The 19,648-nt window shown below is 37.7% G+C and overlaps 1 protein-coding gene across 14 annotated transcripts in view; it reads right to left on the reverse strand.

Moving 5' to 3' along the window:
• NBEA (neurobeachin) overlaps nucleotides 1-19,648 on the reverse strand; it is a 680,715-nt gene that overhangs the window by 107,384 nt on the left and 553,683 nt on the right. For all 14 annotated transcript variants that reach the window (XM_027588285.2, XM_027588293.2, XM_027588287.2 and 11 more), the window contains 3 exons: nucleotides 12,990-13,107; nucleotides 12,563-12,665; nucleotides 6,119-6,234 (listed from right to left, as the gene is read on the reverse strand). In XM_027588285.2, coding sequence (XP_027444086.1) covers nucleotides 6,119-6,234; nucleotides 12,563-12,665; nucleotides 12,990-13,107 — 337 coding nt within the window. The remainder of the gene's footprint in view (nucleotides 1-6,118; nucleotides 6,235-12,562; nucleotides 12,666-12,989; nucleotides 13,108-19,648) is intronic.

Below are 19,648 nucleotides of genomic sequence, written 5' to 3' on the forward strand. Positions count from 1 at the left end.
TTCAGAACACAATGAACAGAAATCGGGTCAATGCCAGGAATTAGAGGTTGAAGCCATATTTTTATTTGAACTCTAAGCATCATTAAAATTCTTCTACAAGTAAAAAAAAAAAGAAGGAAAAGAAAAAAATTCTTCTACATAAATCTTCCAAAACTTAAGTTCTTTGAAAATAAAAAAAGCATGGGTTTCAAAAATAGTTACATAAATTATACCAGAGTCCTGAGCTAGACTTTCATGCAGTTTTAAAAATCATGTCTTCCAAGAATATTTAATGAAATAAAAAAAGAAGAATCTGAACTTGTATGTGTAGCAGGTTCCCAATGAGACAGCACACATGGAAAAAGAAAAAGGAGGAAAACCACTAACATTGTTAAATGGAATGTATACACTGCTAGGCTTATGAGTGAGTTAATTTTTTAATTACTCTTTCCCATATTTCCAATTTTCTATATTGAGTATTTATTAAATTTGTAAGTAGAACAAACTGAAGGCCATGAAAACACGTGTGGGCTTTTAGGTGCCTTTTAGAAACAGTATGTTTTCTGAATTTTTGATAAACTTCTTTTACTACGTAAAGTATTTTTAACAAAACTCACCTATATATAATAAAATGTGTGTTTATTTATATGCAATTATTTATATACACATATATCACGTGAGGGTCTAAAAAAATCTAACAATGCATTAATACTAAGACACTGCTGCTATATGCTTTATACAGAGTTTCATTTTTAAAAGCATCTAGAAAGGAGAACAGCAACATTGGCCGAGTATGACAGACCTCAAAAAAATGGAGAACAAGAAATGGGGCATAAATGTACTTTGTATTTCATGTTAAAATAATATTCTGGAGAAAAGAGGTAAGTCTGAGAGTGTAATACAGGAACCAAATGTTTTTTCTTTACAGAAAATGTAGATTTACTAAGTCACATTAGCCTGTATTTTTAAAAATGTGAAGCCAAGAAAGATTGTTTCATCTTTCTAGATTCCCATTCTGTAACCCTTCTCTTTAATCCAGGAAATTTAAAGATTCTCTCATCTAGCAATTCCAGTAAATTCACATAACAGATCACACAATCAAATAAAACACTTGCAAAGCCTAAGTATTCAATCAGTTCAATTTGAGGCATATTTACTTGGCAAAACCTTTTTTATTTTTATTTTTTTTCTGTAGCAATCTCATTATCTCATTAGACAGATGAAATACAGACATAAAATGCTAAGGCCACATTACCATAAGTGCCAAAAAGTGTGATCCAGACAGTGCCATAGAAGGCATGAGTGCTACAGAAGATTAATACGATTATCTTTAGGTATGTCTTTTAAAGAATACAGATGTAGTACAGTGGTTCTCAAAGTGCAGACCCTAGACCAGTGGCATCAGCATCACCTGGGGATTTGTTAGAAATGCAAATTCTTGAGCCCCACCTTCAACCTACTGAGTCAGAACTTGTGGGGATGGGGCCCAACGACCCGTGTGGGAGCAAGCCTTCCAGGTGACTCTGGGAACCACGAGTATCCTGGATGCTGGGTTGGTGGCCATGTTGCAGTATCGTGGTGGGTGGTACTCAGTTAAGTTCCTCCCCAGGAGTTGCCATCATCAGAAGAAAGCCCCTCGCCCAAGGAAGGTCTGTCTCCTTCCCAGGAGCCTGCATCCAGTGACAGCAGTGTGGAGGAGGTAATGAGGCCTGGCCCCCTTGCTTCAAGGCAAGATGACTCTGAAGGGTTATCCTAGCTCCTGGCTCCCTGTGGGACCTGCTGAGGCCTTTGCTGCATTACCTTGGAGTTCAGTTTCTCTTTAGTGAAGCTTCTCTATAAACCATCACCTAAACCTTCAAGGCTGGTACTCAATACAAGATGGCACTCCTACTTAAAACTTCAGAATGATGGCCAGGGTAGAATGAGCAGGAATATATCCAGGGAGGGTACCTCAGGTTATTTACATTTGTAACTATTTTCAACTGTCCTTCTATTTCTGTATAAAGGTTCATGCTGCCTGGATCATCATTAATGTAGATAAAATCCTTGAAGAGCTAATTCAAAGCCCACCTTCTATACAAGACTTCCCTTAAGTCTTGGCTTAGAAGACTGGCTTATCCTCATCTCCCACTTTCGTAAACTTTTAGGACTGTTAATGGAATGTAACTGCATGCTCTCTGTATGTTCTAAATGTCTTTATATGCAAACATTATTTTGATAATTAGGTCTTAAACGGCTAGGGCAATGGTGCTCAAACTGCATATGCATAAAACCACTTAGAAGGCTTGCCAAAGCGCAGATTGCTGGGCCCCACTCCCCGGGTTCCTGATTCAGAAGGTTTGAAGAGGAGTCTGAGGATATACGTCTCCAACAAGCCCCCAGGTGATACTGACACTGCCGGTCAGGGGGCCACACTTGTTAACCACTGAACACACAGTGTTCACATCACAGTAATTTCTACTTTTTGTATAATGACATGATATACGGAGTCATGCACTTCTCTCTCTCCCTCTCTCTCTCCCCCACTCCCATTCTCTTTTTGCCAAACCTGCTGCCACTACTCTAATCTAGCTCTTCACCCCACGTCTTCTTTTCTCTTGGAATGCCCTCTGTTTACTTTCTAGTGAATTCTTTCTCATATTACAATTTCCAATTTAAGTGTTACCTATGAGAAGCTTTTTCTGATCTCTTAGTTGTAAGTAATGCCGTCTAGACCTGTGACTTTGTATATTCTCCCATTCTAACAATGATCGCTTTCTCCTGGAATTGCTGGTGTGCATGGGTGTTTTGCTGACTACACCATGATCTCTTCAAAGGAAGAAACCATACCTTAGTCTTCTCTGCAGTGTCAGCACCGGCATGTGTGCTCAGAACTATTTACTAAAGAACTGAACAAGTTGACTTCATATCTGGAGACATGTCAAACTTTCCTATCAACAGTTCTCCCCAACTTTAGGCTATCTCATTTCTGATTCAGGCCATCCATAGTTACCAGTTTAATTTTCCTAAAACTCCAGATTGCATCCCCTTCTACTCCAAAATTATACTGACTCCTAAGAGTCTAAGATCAGGCTCTTTGTAATCTGGCTTTTACTGATGGCTCCAATATTATCTCCTCTTATTCTCTGTTCCAGCCAAGATATGATACTCATGTCCACTGAACACATCACATATCCGACTGGCAGAAATTTGTAAAGCTCTGCTCTTTTTTTCCTCCCCAAAGACATATTTAAAATTCCTCCACTCTACTTAGCTCTCACAGCATTCATTATTTACAGCTCTTATTCAGCACTTAATATCAGCTCTTAAAAATGCTCTCTTATTTATGTATATTTCATTTACCCATCCAGTTGTAAGTGCTCTGCGTTCCTAGTTCCAATTTTATACTTCTTTTTATCCCACTGTCTACAACAGACAGGCTTTAATGTTTAGTTACAATCACTGTAAAGAAGAAGCCTAATAAATTCTTTTAAAAAAGAGCCAGTGGCCTCTATACTCTTTATGTCATCAAGTAAAACAGACCCCAATGATTCAAAAGAGAGTAGAATGGCACTTAAATATCCCTTATGACCTGCATGCTCTGGCTTAGAAACCCAAAGACTGTCTCAAACAGAAACACACACACACACACACACACACACACACACACACACACACACACACACACACGTGTCTGTATCGCTCAGGTGTAGCTTTCAGAAGGGATCACAATGTTATCTCTATCCAGACTGCAATCTTTCCAAGTTTGACAGAGAAAGAACCTCCCAGAAAGCAACAGGTGTGTAGTGGGCAATGGTTATAGGTGATACTGTACCATACTGTGGGAAGTACATCTGACATCAGTAAAATGTAGTGGGAAAGGATGGAGACTAGAAGAGTCCTTTAAAAAATGAACTAGACCATATTCCAACCAGAAAGACAGCAAGGATCCCATCTTAGAATAGCAGGACAGCTTAATATGAATGCCAGCTCGAATGGAAACTGAGTTGTGAGTGAGGTTTAGCCCCTATTCTTCCAGTTTTACATACAACAGCTCCAAGTAGCTAGCACAGCCAAGGAAGAAATCATACGCCCATCTATGACATATGGTAGACAATGACCATTGATAGATTTCTCAAGGATAACTCAAAAGCTTAACACACTGTATATGGAAAAATACTGCAGAAGACTGGAAAGAGAACAAACATTATTCTAAAAATCAGGTAAAGATCCATGTAGCTGAAAGTAATATACTGCACTAACAAGAAGAAAATTTAAATAGGGTGTGAAATCCTTCATAATATGCAAAATGTATGGACTCCAAAAAATAAGAGTTTAATAAGAATATGGATTCTAAGTAGTAAATCATATTGACAGAGATAGGCAATGAATGAGGAGTAAATTGAGTTAAAGTTGAGAGTTCAACGCTGATTCATTTTTGAGTTCAAAAATAAGAGAAATATATTTTAGAGGGTTTTTAAAAATTTAAACATATCTCTAGGAACATTAATAACAAGATGCCTACATTCTAAATCACTAACAAAGTGGGCAAAAATGTGTGAGGCTAAAGAAAAACCAAAGAATACAAAAAAACAAGAAAACATTTTAAAAACAATAGTATAAAATGAGATGACAGAAGACCAAACATATCACTTATTACACAACAGATGTGAACATATTAAATATGGTTACTGAAAGATTAAAGTCCAAGATAGGGTTAAAACTTGAAATTCCGCCTATGCTCTAGGACAAAGTTGGCACATCTGAGATTCTATCTTTCTTCTCTCTGGCACTGAAGTTTCTTTCTGCTACATCGTGCTGTTAGCTGAATATGCTAATGAAGTTTTTACATTTACATTAAGTCCACTCTATCTATACATGTAAATAGTATGTGCTAATTAAACAGTATAACCCATTTCCTGTGTCTTTGAGGGAGTAAATAGGTTTCTTTAAGATATAAACATCACGTACACTGATATATATATGTATGAAATATGTCACGAGTGTGTCTATCTTGAAGTGTGTATCTCTTCATATACGTGAAGATATATGTATATAATGGAGACATGCGTATAAAATATATACTAAAATTTATGTCATAATCCTTTGGGTGGACCTCTAGTATCCTATTAGCAAAGGCATTAACATTACAATATGCTTTAAATGATTAAAGTGCAAAACCATTTCCAACAACTCTTTTATCCCTTTTTGTTCACAAATTGTGTTCCTTTGCCTATTGAATACATATCTGTATTATCCATATTTAATATGTATAATCCCTAAAGCATCCATATTCACACATATATGATCAATTTAAAGAGTGCTATTACACAGTTATCCTTTAAAGCAATGATTCAGAGAACATGACTCTAAATTCACGGTTCTGGGCCTTTATTCATAATAGTACAATAACCAAAAGGAAGCATGTGTGTTTATGTAGTTACTTCAATTCATCTGATTCCAAAAAGTTTTTGTAGAGCCTGATATATATAGAAGTAAACTTTTTGTAATTCAACATGAATAAGGGCTTCTGGAGCTTAATTTAGGAAAAAAGAAAGAGGTACTTAAATCTCATAAACATGCTTAACCACTGACAGCCCCGGATTTAGCAGAAAAACAAAGCCACTGCCTTCTTCTAATTTACAAGCATGGTACCGCTGAGGCTGATGGCAGTTACTCATCATTTAGAAATCCAATCTGATTTTATATTTTTATTTGAAGATTTTAAGAAAAAAAAAAAAGATCCTGTAACCCAATCATGCCATAATCCAGGTGACATCTGTGCTAGGCAGAATCCTGTTGTTATTCTCCTGTCTAGCTGCTATTGCTGAGAATGACAAAGTAGGGAAATTACATTTTCCCATTATTATTTCCAGACACTTTCTGGCAATGGTTTGTTGACTCTAATAAACCTTCAGACAAAGCTGTCAGCAAAGGAAATGGCAAAAGGAGAGCAAGGAAAAGCCTCTTCAACAACAAATGCATCTAAAACCTCAGTACCAGCTTGTAGAGTTTCTGATAACATTTAACGTGAGTGCTTCAATATTTATTCTAACATTGTATTTGAATTCCAAGGAAAAAATGTATTCCATCAAGTCATATTACCGATGATTCTGATGAACACAAACATATTATGAAATTAAAGAATGAGATGTCTTACCCGCTATAGTGTTAAGGAACATCAAATATTCGAAGTTTGAAATTTCCCTTCTTTGCCAACGCTGAGTCATGTTGGAAGATTTATAAAGCTGCCGAGGAGTGGCCAGTGATATCCTCCTAGCAATTAAGCAAACGGTAACAAATGTAGTCTCTTTTAACTCCTGACTTTCATTTTTATTTTTTTTTAAAGATTTTATTTATTTATTTATTTGACAGAGACACAGCGAGAGAGGGAACACAAGCAGGGGGAGTGGGAGAGGGAGAAGCAGTCTTCCCGCAGAGCAGGGAGCCTGATGCGGGGCTCGATCCCAGGACCCTGGGATCATGACCTGAGTCGAAGGCAGACGCCTAACGACTGAGCCACCCAGGTGCCCCTGCTGACTTTTAAAAATCAGTATTAACTAATACATTGGTTTAATATCAATCCATTTGAAATAACTTTTGGTTTATCCTTAGGGAAATTTAAAATACGTTTTAATTGTAGATATTAGCAATCTTCGAAAATTCTACTATAGAAAAGATACATTTAGTGACTCAGGATAAACCAATATGAAAACACCTATTTGTATAATATGGCTGCAAATGGGTATTTTACAAGTCAACAAGAACAATAAAGATAAAACTACACTCAAGATAAGTAAAGTAGCTTTAAAACAATAGAGCAAATCTTTTCCATGCTAATAAGCTAAGTAGGTTTAGGTAGTCAGGTACCATCTTGCAAGCATTTGACTGAAACTTCATATAATAATGGCGGCCACTGACCCTTCCACCCCTGCCCCCACAGAGTGTGCATCTGTGTACAGCCTCTACCCACACCACACATATCCCTCTCATGATATAAAAAAACAAGCTGGGAATTTGAAAACATATGAATTCAGAAGAAGGGACACGGGAATAGCTTAAGGGAATAAAATCAGGACCTTTTGACGTTCATTGTTTATCTAAGAAATAATGGAAGTGAGCTGTATTTTAAAAGTATGATAAAGCTACTGAGTTTCTGGAATGATCATTACCTAAGACAAAGGTTCCTAAACTTTTTCAATACATGCTACCCTTAGTGTGTCAGGAATTTTTCATGTCGTCCCTAGGCCAAAAGAAATACCTAACAGTTCTGTTTATTTAGTTAGAGCTAAATAACACTTAAGTCTTAACAACTTAGTAGCTGTCTGAAAATACTCCTAAATTGAAAGAAAAACAGTATTTTTACTTCATTCTTAAATAACCACGATTACTTACTAAAGGGACGTGTGCACCTACTGGACACGGCTGAGCTTCTTAAGCCTCGGAAGTCACATCTGACCCCGCCATCTACATCTCCTATTCCATACTGAGTTTCATGCAGCTCTTGTTTCTTATCATAGCAACTGCCCAAAACTAGTTCCACAAAGCTAAGACGTCACTGAAAAGAATGCAGTGCTATCTAACGTTGAAACGTAGAACTAACTTGAACAATAGTCTGTGTGTTGGCAGATGTTGCTCTGTTTCCCTAAAAGGATGAATTGCCTTGCAGCAACCTGTGAGTTCACTGTGGCATCCCAGGGTTCTTTGACACTCAGTTTGGGAACTGAAAACTTAAGACTACTTCTGTTTCATTTCAAATTTTTCTATTCACATGGAATCTTAGTAGGTACTGTTCTTGTACATAGTAGGAGCTAAAATATGTTTAGTTGAGGAAAAGGAGGGAGGGAGGAAGGATGGAAAGGAACTTGTTATCTCAAATTCAAATGTGAATTAAGAGTTTCAGAATAATTAGGTGTAACTCAATGTTTAAAATATTGACATTTTTGAAGAACTTTCCTAGCAACATATATTTGACTTGTACTGACTCCAAAGGAACCATATGAGTCTAATGATTCATTCACTTCAGTGCAATGGTAAATGGTATAGATGTTTCATACTTCAATTCATGGAATGCTACATCAAAAACTAATGATGTAATATATGGTGATTAACATAACCTAATAAAATAAAAAAATGTTCAAGTACAATTTTAAAATTCAGTACATTCCTCAATTAATTTGTAATATGATTTTCACAGTGCTTCCAGATTTTGATCCATACTGGTACCAAGATTCAAAATCTTCCCAGCTATTTTATGTTATAAACTTTAGCCCTGACCCTGACATTGTCATGGCAACATGCTAGTCTCTGAATTATCAAGGAATTAATAAACTATGCTTAGTCCAATTTTCATTGTGCTACTATTATAATCATATGCCTGGTCTAATTTGCACAGTATTACCATTATAATCATATTTTCACTATTCTGACTAAAATCTTTACCTGTGGCATGCTCAGATAAGTCTGCTTAAAGCAATGTATATGATAAAGTTTTGAATTCCTTTGTTGACATTTTGAACCTAAACAATTTAAGAAGAAAATTGCTGATCTGGAAATAATTCTGACCATCAAAAACACTCCCAGATCAAAAATCAAACAAATCCTACTAAGTATAAATAATGGAAATCATGGGAGAAAGTTACTAAATCACTCTTAGAGTATGCGATGGTGAAGAAAAATGTGGCCATGGGAAATGAATTGAGAAAAGCCGATTATAAGCAGGTCCAGGGAAAGGATAATTTTTTCCTGTTTACTGCTCCGTCTTTCCCACTAAAACTCATTGAGAGCAGGAACCTTGTTTTACTTACTGTTACATGCTTAGCATTTAGCAGTGCTTATTATATATTGGGTCTTGGTAAGTACATACTACATGACTTGAATTACTGGTCACCCTAAAAGAAAAAAATGGCTGAAGAGAGAGGTGATGATAAAAAATTAAATAATTCAATCACACGAAGAAGAAAAAATGGGGAACAGTAAAATCAACAGGGCTTTCTAAAATAACCCATAACAACTTTAGATAATAGAATGAGGATGGTTGGTATGTATTTGGACTACAGTAGGTTGTTTTTAGAAGTAGGAGTTAAGGTGAAGACAAAATTGCCCTCTGAGAACAAAAACTATTAAGTACCATAACAGAAGGTGACCATTTAAAATCACCAACCCTATGGATATAACCAGGTGTATCCTTAGTAAGCAAAGAATCTGATTAAATCCAAAATTAATTGATCGTACTATCTGAATAAAAAAATACATTAACCAAACACTGATAATCAACATGGAATCTAGAATATGGGCATGTTTTTGCAAGTACTTTTCCATCACTGTGCAGGGGCAAGGTGTTGATCTTGTGACCAATGTGGGAAACTGTGACAGATGACACAGGATAGAAATTGAGAGTGAGCTATGATCTTGGGAAAGATAAGTTACTTATCTAAATCAAAATTTTCTTCTCTGTAAAATGGGATAAGAGTCACATTGTTTTAGGAATGTGGTTCTTTTAAGAATTAAGGGCAGGGAGCTCCATTTTGCCATGAGAGGACACAGGGAGAAAATGCCTATCTGTGAATCAGGAAGCAGGTTGTAGTCAGACCCCAAATTTGCTGGCATCTTGATCTTAGACTTCCTAGCCTCCAGAATCTCAAGAAATTAGTTTTTATTTGTTTGTAAGCCAAAAATCAATCAATCAATCAATCAATCAAGGAAATAATGCTTATGAACCAAAACAAAGTATAGTCCCTGGCACAGGGGATGTTCTTAGTAAATGAGAGCTATGGATACTAATTAATTAAAAAGGCATTCACTAGGCTAGGCTGGCCTAATGGATATATTCCTTTCGTTCTAAAAGGACAAAGCAACAATCTGATTTGTAATGTGATCTCTTTGGTGGGCTTGCCCAAGAAGTGGCTTAAATGGTACGTGAAGTTAATTATTCCAGCAGTCTGGAATTTGGTAAATTTTTTTTTGTCTATAAATCTTATGGATTTAGCTTAGAGTAAGTTCCCTAGAGTTTGATAAACTCTGCTTAAACTGATAAAACTCAATGTCAAGAAAACAAAGCAGAGAATGAAGCCCTTGGTGCTGGAAGGTTTCCACTGGTAGGATCCAGACATTGTCCCTTCTCTTTGACAATTCTCTAAATATAACAGGACCTTACCTACCACATACACATGTGTTTCTGGGAGCAGGTGCATAGATCTCTTTACCTACCCTCCTTTGCACCTCCCTACTTATCTATATCTGTGTGTACGTGTTGCATATATTTGCATACTAGGTATGTATGTGTTTATAGTTTACAAAATGTCTTCACTTTATGATCTCAAGACATTCATAAAACATCTCTTTTCGGAGATACTGTCTCCATTTTACAGCAGATGGAAGTGTCATTCCTCTTGCCCAGTGTTCTTCATTCTTTCCACTAATATGTATTGAGTTCCTACTAAGTACCAGGCTCTGTTACTCTTACCCAGCCAGTAAGTGGCAGGTCTAAACCTAGATTCAGTGTTTCTCCTACCCCCATCTGCTGCTTCCAAGGCTATATATCACAGGAAATACATAAAACTGGACTTCTGAGAATATCATTAGGAAACTAAGAATGAGTTGACCCTTTGGTGGGGGACAAAGGACCAGGGGGCTTTAAGATAGAATGGCTGTTTGGAGCAAGCAAACCCCAAACTATTAAACATCTATTTTGTTTCCAGTTTTTCTATCAAGAAGGATAATCTTCCAACAGCCAAAGGGAGACCAAAGGTGGTTAAAAGGGAAATAATACTCTTAAGAGATAAGGGAGAGAGTACAAGAGCTTCTGGTTGTTTTAAATGCACCCAGGTCCAGACAAGTCCCAAAAGCACTGAAGGAACTTACACACATCGTTGAGAAACCCCTATTGGTAATCTCTGAAGAATCATGATCATTGAGAAAGATGTCAGGAGGCAGAAGATCATTTTTAAAAAAGGAAAAAGTGAAACCTATTTGTCAGTTCTTAATGTCAATTCCTGGAAAAATTCTTGCACTGACGATTAAACAGTTTGTAAGCACTTGGGAAAGGAAGCAGTGATTACATGAGTCATCTCTGATTCGGTAAGAGCAAGTCTTGCAAAACTAACCTCATTTTCTTTTTTTTTTTTTTTTTTTGATAGATTAAATACATTTTTCCTTTGACCTGTATTCTACAGAAGTACTTCTTCATTATCCACTAATGTCTTAATTTAATCTTGTCATTCTACTAGGAAACAGCCTGAGCATGTACATACATGTCAGTGAACTGGTCTTACACTGTAAGCTTAATACAAGAGCTGATGCACTGAGATGCAAGGTAACTCCAGCTGAGTAGCACCTAAAAAGCACCTCGGCAATTAGGCACTGTGCTAGGTGATGTAGATGAAAAGATAAATAAGACGCAGCCCCTGTCTTTTAAATGTCGGTAGCCTATTTAAGGGAAGATGGACAAAGATTAGTTTTTCTTTCTCTCCATGCAGGGCTCTGCAGTAATTCCCACGGACACAGTGGACCATGCAGAAGTTACTGTTGTTTGTCTATCCAAAGCTGGTTTCTTTCTTTCTTGCCACCAGGAAACCTATTTTGTTCAAGTAGGAGGTGGCAAGGAGTTCAGAGGTATAGTTTACCCTGAGTCTTACCCAGAGGATGATAGGTCTAAGCCAGTCAATTCACTCCGCTTTGGCAGTGATTGTTTTAAGGACAGGAAGGTGACCCCATTCAGGCTGAAGGGACCTGAGATAAAAGACTGCGGGAGGCAGCTGACAAATATATTCTTTCCTAAAACACAGAAGCTTGATGAGAAATACTTTGTGTCTTTTTCCCACCTAATGCAGTTGGTGAAACTGTGGTGTCTGGAGCACTAGTAGTGATTTTGTGAACCTGAGGTCAACTGAGGGTCCTGACATCACTGAACCTCTGAGCCAGTACTGGCAATTCCTTAACTCCAGACCTTTTATAAAATAAGACTCAAACAGCAAAACACCCTTTTGTTTAAGCCACTTTTAGACAGGTGATTCAGTTACTTGGAGCCAAAAACTGACCAACTAAATTTAGTGATACACATATTACTGAATCTGTTATCTATTAGAGCAGTATCTTTCAATACAATAAGATTTCAAATGATATTTTTAAAATAATAGGATGAAAGATTTAGGAAATGGTTAAAACCACATCATCATTCACGACTACTAATCTCAATAAATTCGAAGGGTTTTATCATTTTCATGAAGAAGCATATATACATGGCATTTACAAAAACAACTTATATGTGACTAAAGAACAATTAATCACAAATATCATGAAGCTTTTGGCATGTTTTTTGTAAGATCTTAAGCAAAAATGTCTTAATTATGTGCTAGCTATGATATGCAATCAACTTTTTTACTTCCTCATTTATATATGTGTTAAAGAAAACTATACACAAACTATTCTGTCATTTTTAAAACAGCTGTTTCCATAACCTCTTTCCCTACAAATGGCTTGCAGAGAAAGAAAATTCCTTGGTTCTCAAAATAATTATAACGGTATAACCTTATTTATATTTCTGTCATATTGAGATTAAAATATGTTAACAAACCATAGATAATGTGTAATATGATATAATTACCTGGCTTGTGGTAAACCATAGCTGGTCCCTACTCCAACCCGAGGCAAGCTATAGACAACTTTTTTTACCGTTGCTTGATCAGGGAAATTAAACATAACCGAGGCTGTGGTAAGAAGAAAAAACATGATTTAGAAAACCACAGGAGTACTAACCATCCATTTTGGAAATCATTTTCAAGTGCCTATCATGATTCATTTGTAAAGGTAATGAATCTTCATGGAAAATCAGCTTTCTGTGTAACTTTATCCATGAGAAATCTAGGATTAACATTTTCAAGCAAATTAATTTTTATTTTTATTTTTGTTTTAGTGAGGGCATATCAAAGAGAGAAATACAGCAGGGAAAAATGAAGACTGTATCACACCATGTAAATAAATAACATGCAAATATGAGTACATTTCCTCTCCAAATATTTAAGGGGCCTTACTTCGGTTTGCCATAAATACTTCCAAAGCAGTGTTTTGTAGAAGATAACGTCTTGAAAACACAGCTCGTATCTCGCTGAACATCCATTTTCCATGAAGTCCTTCAGTGTATGCAAGAACCTAAAATAAACAGTTCAAAGGGAAGTGTCAATCAGTAAAATGTGTGTCTAAGACTCAGTCTGACAATATTTTAGACAGTGCTGTATAAAAGTCAGTAAATTAGGGGTTATCTTCCTGAATTAATGATAGATCACAACAATTATTTGATTCTGTATACAGTATTTGTGAAATTTCTACCTTTCTAAATTTTCTTAGTTGACTCATGAAGAAATGAAGTAGCAGAAAAATTGCATGTCCAAAGTGACCCTGTGACTTAAAACAGAAAATACAGTTTTTTGGTCTTGTATATAATTAGTTGGACAAGGTAACCTGACATATGCTGTTGGTTCTTTTCCAGCATTCCTTTTCTTCCTTCTTTCTAGCTTAACGGAAGCCCAGTTAGCCCCAGTGTCCATGTGGTCAACACCAGGCAGTGGATCAAGATTGGTCTAAGGCAGGGGGAGCAAATATTTTTGGTAAAAGGACAAATAGCAAATATTTTTAGACTTTAAAGGCAACATGGTCCCTATCACAACTACTCATCTTTGCCATAATAGAGTGAAAGCAGTCAGAGACAATGCATAAATGAATGGGTGTGGCTGTGTTCCAATAAAACTTTATTTATAACAACAGGGGTGGCCTGAATTTGGTCCTGGGGCCAAGGTGGCTGATCCATAGTCTAAGTCAATCGTAGCAAAGGTATTCCTTGCTTTCTCAAATTCCCTTGAAACTAGGAGTGAGTACATTTGACCCAAAACTGGCTAACGAGAACAAAACCAGAGTCAGTTGGGGATGGATCAGCTGGTAAAATGAGGTATTCGTAGCTGGCACACTCCTTTTTCCTTCTTTCTTGGGTGGAGATGTAATGGCAGAACCATAGCAGCAGCTGTATAACCATAAGAGGAAGGCCAAGGGAATGGCAGCGAGGCTGGCCCGAATACTGAGTTAGTGAGACGAGCCCAGTAACCGCCATATCTGCACTTCCTGTTACATGATACAGGTTAAGTCCCTATTTGATAAAGGCACTGCAGTCAAATCTGCGACCAATGCAGTCCCTCCTGATACACCAATGTATATTCACAATACAAAACGCACTTCTACTTGCATTACTATACTCTATATGATCTACTACATTTATATTTGCTTTGGTGAAATAAAAACTGGTTGAATTTTCCATGCATGATATTCCTTAAGCTTTGTAAACAAGTTATGAATTTCCTTTTTACATTTCTTTTCTCTAGGAAAAAAATAGGATCCTTTAGTCTTGTGTATTTTGAAAATTCCATTTTCTAACTCCTTAATTCAGTTTTTGTCTTTCCCTAGATGCTAGAAAGTTTTTGGAGGCAGTCAGACATCTATTTAAATCCTGAAACGTTTTGGAGCCAGTCAGACTCCTATTGAAATCTTGGCTCTGCTATGTAGCAGTTATAGGAGCTTGGAAAAATTATTTAACTCCATCTGATTTTCATCATCTGAAAAACAGTGATAATAATACTATTACTGGTTAGTCTAAGCAGAGACAATGGACCTTAAGTTCATGGCCTTAGGGATTATTTAAGTCCTGTTTATAAGTTTATATGTCTTTATTGTTGAGCATAAAGTGACAACTGTTGTTTTGACTTCTAAATGTAAAACTATACATTTCACAAAAGGGTTATAGTGACTTGCCACAATTTATATCAATAAATTCTTAGTTTGGTGCAATGTTCTCCAGACTTGCATTTCATAGACCAGCATAATTTGTTTTTAATGGAAAGAGTACGGATACAAGATCGATAACTTTTTTGTCAAGTCGGGAACATTCTGAGACAAATAAAACAGCCAAAACAACAAAAACAATCTTCCACATGACCATTATTTCACTAAAAAATAAAACTATTAAGGTCATTTGAAAACCCAAACAGTACAATGAGTATCATCTCAGAAAAAAGGAGAGATCTTTTCATGAAAGCTGTGTTGGTACCCTTCTAGGAAAGCCGTTGTGCCAGGAGGATGGAGAAAAAGAGACAGACAGACAGACACACACACGCACACGCACTAGCACATGCACCTCACTCACATGTTTACTTATTTTTCTCTTTGGGAATGATGTGATGCATATTTGGTCAAGTACTCCTCCCCGTTATTTTACTTCTAGTAGGCCAGTAGCTCACAAACACATAGGAGTTACTCTGACTCCTGAAGTGCTCCGTGTAAGACGGTCTCACCAGCTTAACGGGTTCTCACTTGATTCTTTTCCAGGCCCAAGTTCACCCTTAATTGCTTGTTCTGTGAAAATGAATCTGTACCCTTTAGTTTTGCTTTGCTAACTAGCCTGACGTTAAGCTTTGTCCGGAAAAGACTCTGAAGAGACACTGCCGGCTGGAGGAAGGGGTCTTCCTTCCTGGTGCTGGTGGGCTCACTCAACAGCTTCCTGCAGAACCTGGGGCTCCTCCAGGGCCCGGCCCCTGCAGTGTGTGATGGACAACAGCACCCAGTGACTCGAAGGTTTTTCTAGAACTTCCCTCTGCCCCAGGCAGTTTTGTAGCAGAGGTCCTCTGGTGAGAACCCCGCCCATGAACATTTTCAAAGACTCCCTAGAGGGTAGATTTCTGGAAAGTTCTAGAGGACAGAGCTCCAGCAAGTACCTCCAGCAGAGCACCAGATGTGCCTTCTCCACCCTTCAGTGAGCTACAGCTCAGCCTTCCCCATGGGGGGGCCTCTTCCTGGGGTTCAGTGACAGCTCTGCGGGTCAAGGCTGCTCCTTTCCAATGCTCTTCCTATACCTTAGAGTTCTTTTTGTTTCCTACTAACCATTCCCTGTTACTCTAATCTCCTGGTATAATTTATGTTATAATTATTCATATTACACTTGCCCTGTTTAAGTTGCTATGTGGTTTTTCACTCCCGATGGGTCCAGAGTGATAGACAAACTCACTCAGTTCTCCCTCCAGCTGGGGCCACGAGGGGCCTCAGGCGCCCTTAGGAGCAAGAAAATAAGGAAACCGAGATAATCAGAGGAACTCAGTAAAGCCTGGAGGCAAGGAGTAAGAGGAGAGAGAGAGAATAAAACTAAATGAAAATTATTTTGCAAGTAGCTAGTAAACAGTTCAGGAAGCAAATTCCAAAAGACAGATCCAAAGGTACAAAGCTATTTTGAGCAAGGGCAGTATCATCTGCGTAAGTGTACAGCCTTTACCAAAGGGGCTGTGGGAAGGAAAATTATTTATATACATAACTACTTACAACTTTATAAAAAAATCTTCCTAATTACTTTACAGTAAACTTTGTTATATTTAAGCTTTGAAATCCTTAATGACGGGTTGATAAAAGATAATGCTCTAAACTGGTCATAATTCCCTGCCAGGAAATCCACTAGACCCTAGAATCCTCTTCTTTTTTTATAACAAACCACACCTTCTCTCCCTTCTCATTCCCTTCAAAATTGCATATGCAATAAAACTCTCCTAAAATATTTTACTTAAACATTTTTTATATCCCCACTTGAGAAGTGCCTTTCCTGGCATCTAGTGTGTAGAATTACCAAAACTAATCTCTGTCTCTTCTATTGTATCACTTTATTTTAATTCTGGGCATGGAACTTATTTATTCTTTTTGTTTCTTTTTTCTCTGTCCTCTCCCTCTGAGGTGAGTATTATGAGAACAGGACCTTGTCTGTCGCAATTACTTCTCAAAACACAGTGCCTAAAACAGTGCCTGGTGTATATGTGCTCTGTACACATTTGTTGAATAAATCACTAAGAGAAGTGGACAGAGATAATATATATGGGGAAGGCTACAAGAAATCTTACAAGGGGTGGGCATCTCTGACTCCTTGGCTGAACTGGAAAAAGCTTTCTAGTTTGGCCCTCAGATGTCTCATGTTTACTATCTTAATGGTGGGGCCCACCAGACATCTCTAAAGTCATCCCTGACTTTAGACTGAATTAAGTCCCTAAAAAACGAAATAGGATAACTGGTTTCTCTTCTGTGGTAGTCTAATTTTCACCCTTGGGAAACTCTAGACTCGGGTTATACCCCATCCTAAAAGATCACACTCCCCTCACAGAAAGGAGTCCTTCATGCTAGAGGGGTTAGGGAAGGTCTTTAGGCTGCTCTATTTTGAATTTAGCTTATAGACTGACATCTCTCATTTAAAAAAATGTGTACTGAGGTGTGTCACAGAATATCATTTGGCACCCCTCTTGAGCATCAGTTTTATTTCTGGTAAGTAACTGAAAATTTTTTGTAATAAATTCATAGACAGGATGGAAAATAAAATGTAAATGATGAACTATTGAGATAAAACACTGGCAATCAGGTAAGTTTTGTGATTGCCATGGGCACCCTTAGCTTACACCACAATCTCCTTTACTCTCCCTGGCTCGTGGGCAATGAGAAAGCCTCCACACTCAGTGGAGGGTATTCCAGTACGACTTTACAACACACGCTGGGCAGTACATGGAGGCCGTGGTAGAAGGTTCTGGGACTGGAGGCAGAATGACCCATTAGGATACCACTTCAAGGCAAATGATGAGGGGTTTAATCAATTTTACGTATTTCAGAAATGTAAAGAAATATCACTTATAGTTGGTTAAATATTGAGTTTATGGCATGTTTCTATAAAAATCTGGGCCTCAAGCCCAGGTCTGAAATATGACCTGATACTATAAAACTGACTGTATTTTATTTATACTTTTACTAGTTACATTATGTTCCATAAGTTTCAGCACCTACCATAATAACTTTTATTTTAAAAGATTTTATTTATCTATTTGAGAGAGAGAGAATGAGAGAGAGAGAGAGTACGAGAGGGAAGAGGGTCAGAGGGAGAAGCAGACTCCCTGCTGAGCAGGGAGCCCGATGTGGGACTCCATCCCGGGACTCCGGGATCATGACCTGAGCCGAAGGCAGTCGCTCAACCAACTGAGCCACCCAGGCGCCCCATAAAAACTCTTGAAGTTTGTTTTTCATCACAGCCCCCGATGTTTTCCTATATCATGGATGTACTTTCATCTGTGTTTGAGGTTTGTGGCTTTTGTTTTCTTTCCTTAGTCAACTTTCCTATATCATCTGGTCTGTCCCTGCCTGCTTCTCCAAATTATTTAATATACTATGAAATCTAATCAACAGACACTAACTACCCCAATTCAGTTTTGTTTTCTGAAAATCAAATAAATGTAATTTTTAGGACATCATATAGGTCATAAACAAGAATATGAGAGCATCTTGATCCCAAATCTTAGGGAACTTCGTGATTTTCTTAACTAACCACTGAATTATTTTGAGCCACCTGCTTACCATCCAAAAGAAGTGAAGGGAGAAAGAGTTCATGCTGGCCTCATACCCCGAGGTCTGCTCTTCTCACTTACGAAATGAGGCACTCAGGAAGCATATAAAACAAATGCAATAGAGACCCCTTGTAAGCCACCTCATCCAAACGTGTGCTTAACACAGATTATTTGATGATCCTGTTGAAGAAAAATCGGGTTGCTGTGCACTCATGTGTATCAGACATGTATATGTTGTCAGAAACATGTATAGGGCTGTCAAATCAGTTTTACCTTTTTTTTCCCATTGTAAGGCAGCGAATATTGTGCAACCTAAAAAGGTACTTGTTTAGTGATATCTTCGCTCATCTCAAATCATCAAACACATCTGTTAGAACAAGTATTATAAATACTTTCTTTTTTGAATATGAAAGATATGAATTTTGCTGCAGGTTATATTTTCTGTTAAGAATTGATGAAAACGTTGCGGAAGGCTGGATAGACATGCCCTTTTCAGTGTTCATGAGGTCGTCATTTCTACCCGACTGGTGCTTGCAGCTTAATTAAAGGGGTTTAGTACAATGTAAAGTTACAAGTCCCCATTACTTTAATAATTCCATATACATGTTCAATGATTTGGGATATAACAAATATATTCAAGATGGAATGGTTCAAAAGTAATTTCAGGTTTACATTCATACGTGATGGTGTATGTTCATTTCCCATCTGCCAGCTGAATGGAGAGAATTCTAAGACCTGGAAGGATAGCCGAACCACAAGATGGAGGAAGCTTGGGTTCTACAAAGACTGTGTGCGAGATCATCTCTGACTGCTAACGGCTGTGGTGGCACATGGGGTGAGGATGTAGGGAGCGGCAGAGGCAGCGAGACGTCTGACACGCTCCCCTCTGTTCCCACCACAATGTCTTGGTGATGCTATTTCCTCACTAAAGGCATGGAGAAGTATGAGATATAAGAAATAATCAGACATTCATGGAAGGACTGACAGAGAAACACAACAGAATAGCCTCTTCTAAATGGGCAATGCAGTAACTTTCCAAGAGATAAGTTAGGTACATATAATTTAACAGAATAAATGTCCAGATCCTCAACTTTTTTTTTTTAATTTTATTTATTTATTTGAGAGAGAGCAAAAGCGGGGGTAGGGAGAGGGAGAAGCAAACTCCCTGCTGAGCAGGGAGCATGATGCAGGGCTCAGGCGCAGGGCTCCATCCCAGGACCCTGGGATCATGACCTGAGTTGAAGGCAGATGCTTAACCCACCGAGCCGCCCAGGTGTCCCCAGATTCTCAAC

This window comes from Zalophus californianus, chromosome 3, assembly GCF_009762305.2.
Source record: "Zalophus californianus isolate mZalCal1 chromosome 3, mZalCal1.pri.v2, whole genome shotgun sequence".
NCBI lineage: Eukaryota > Metazoa > Chordata > Mammalia > Carnivora > Otariidae > Zalophus > Zalophus californianus.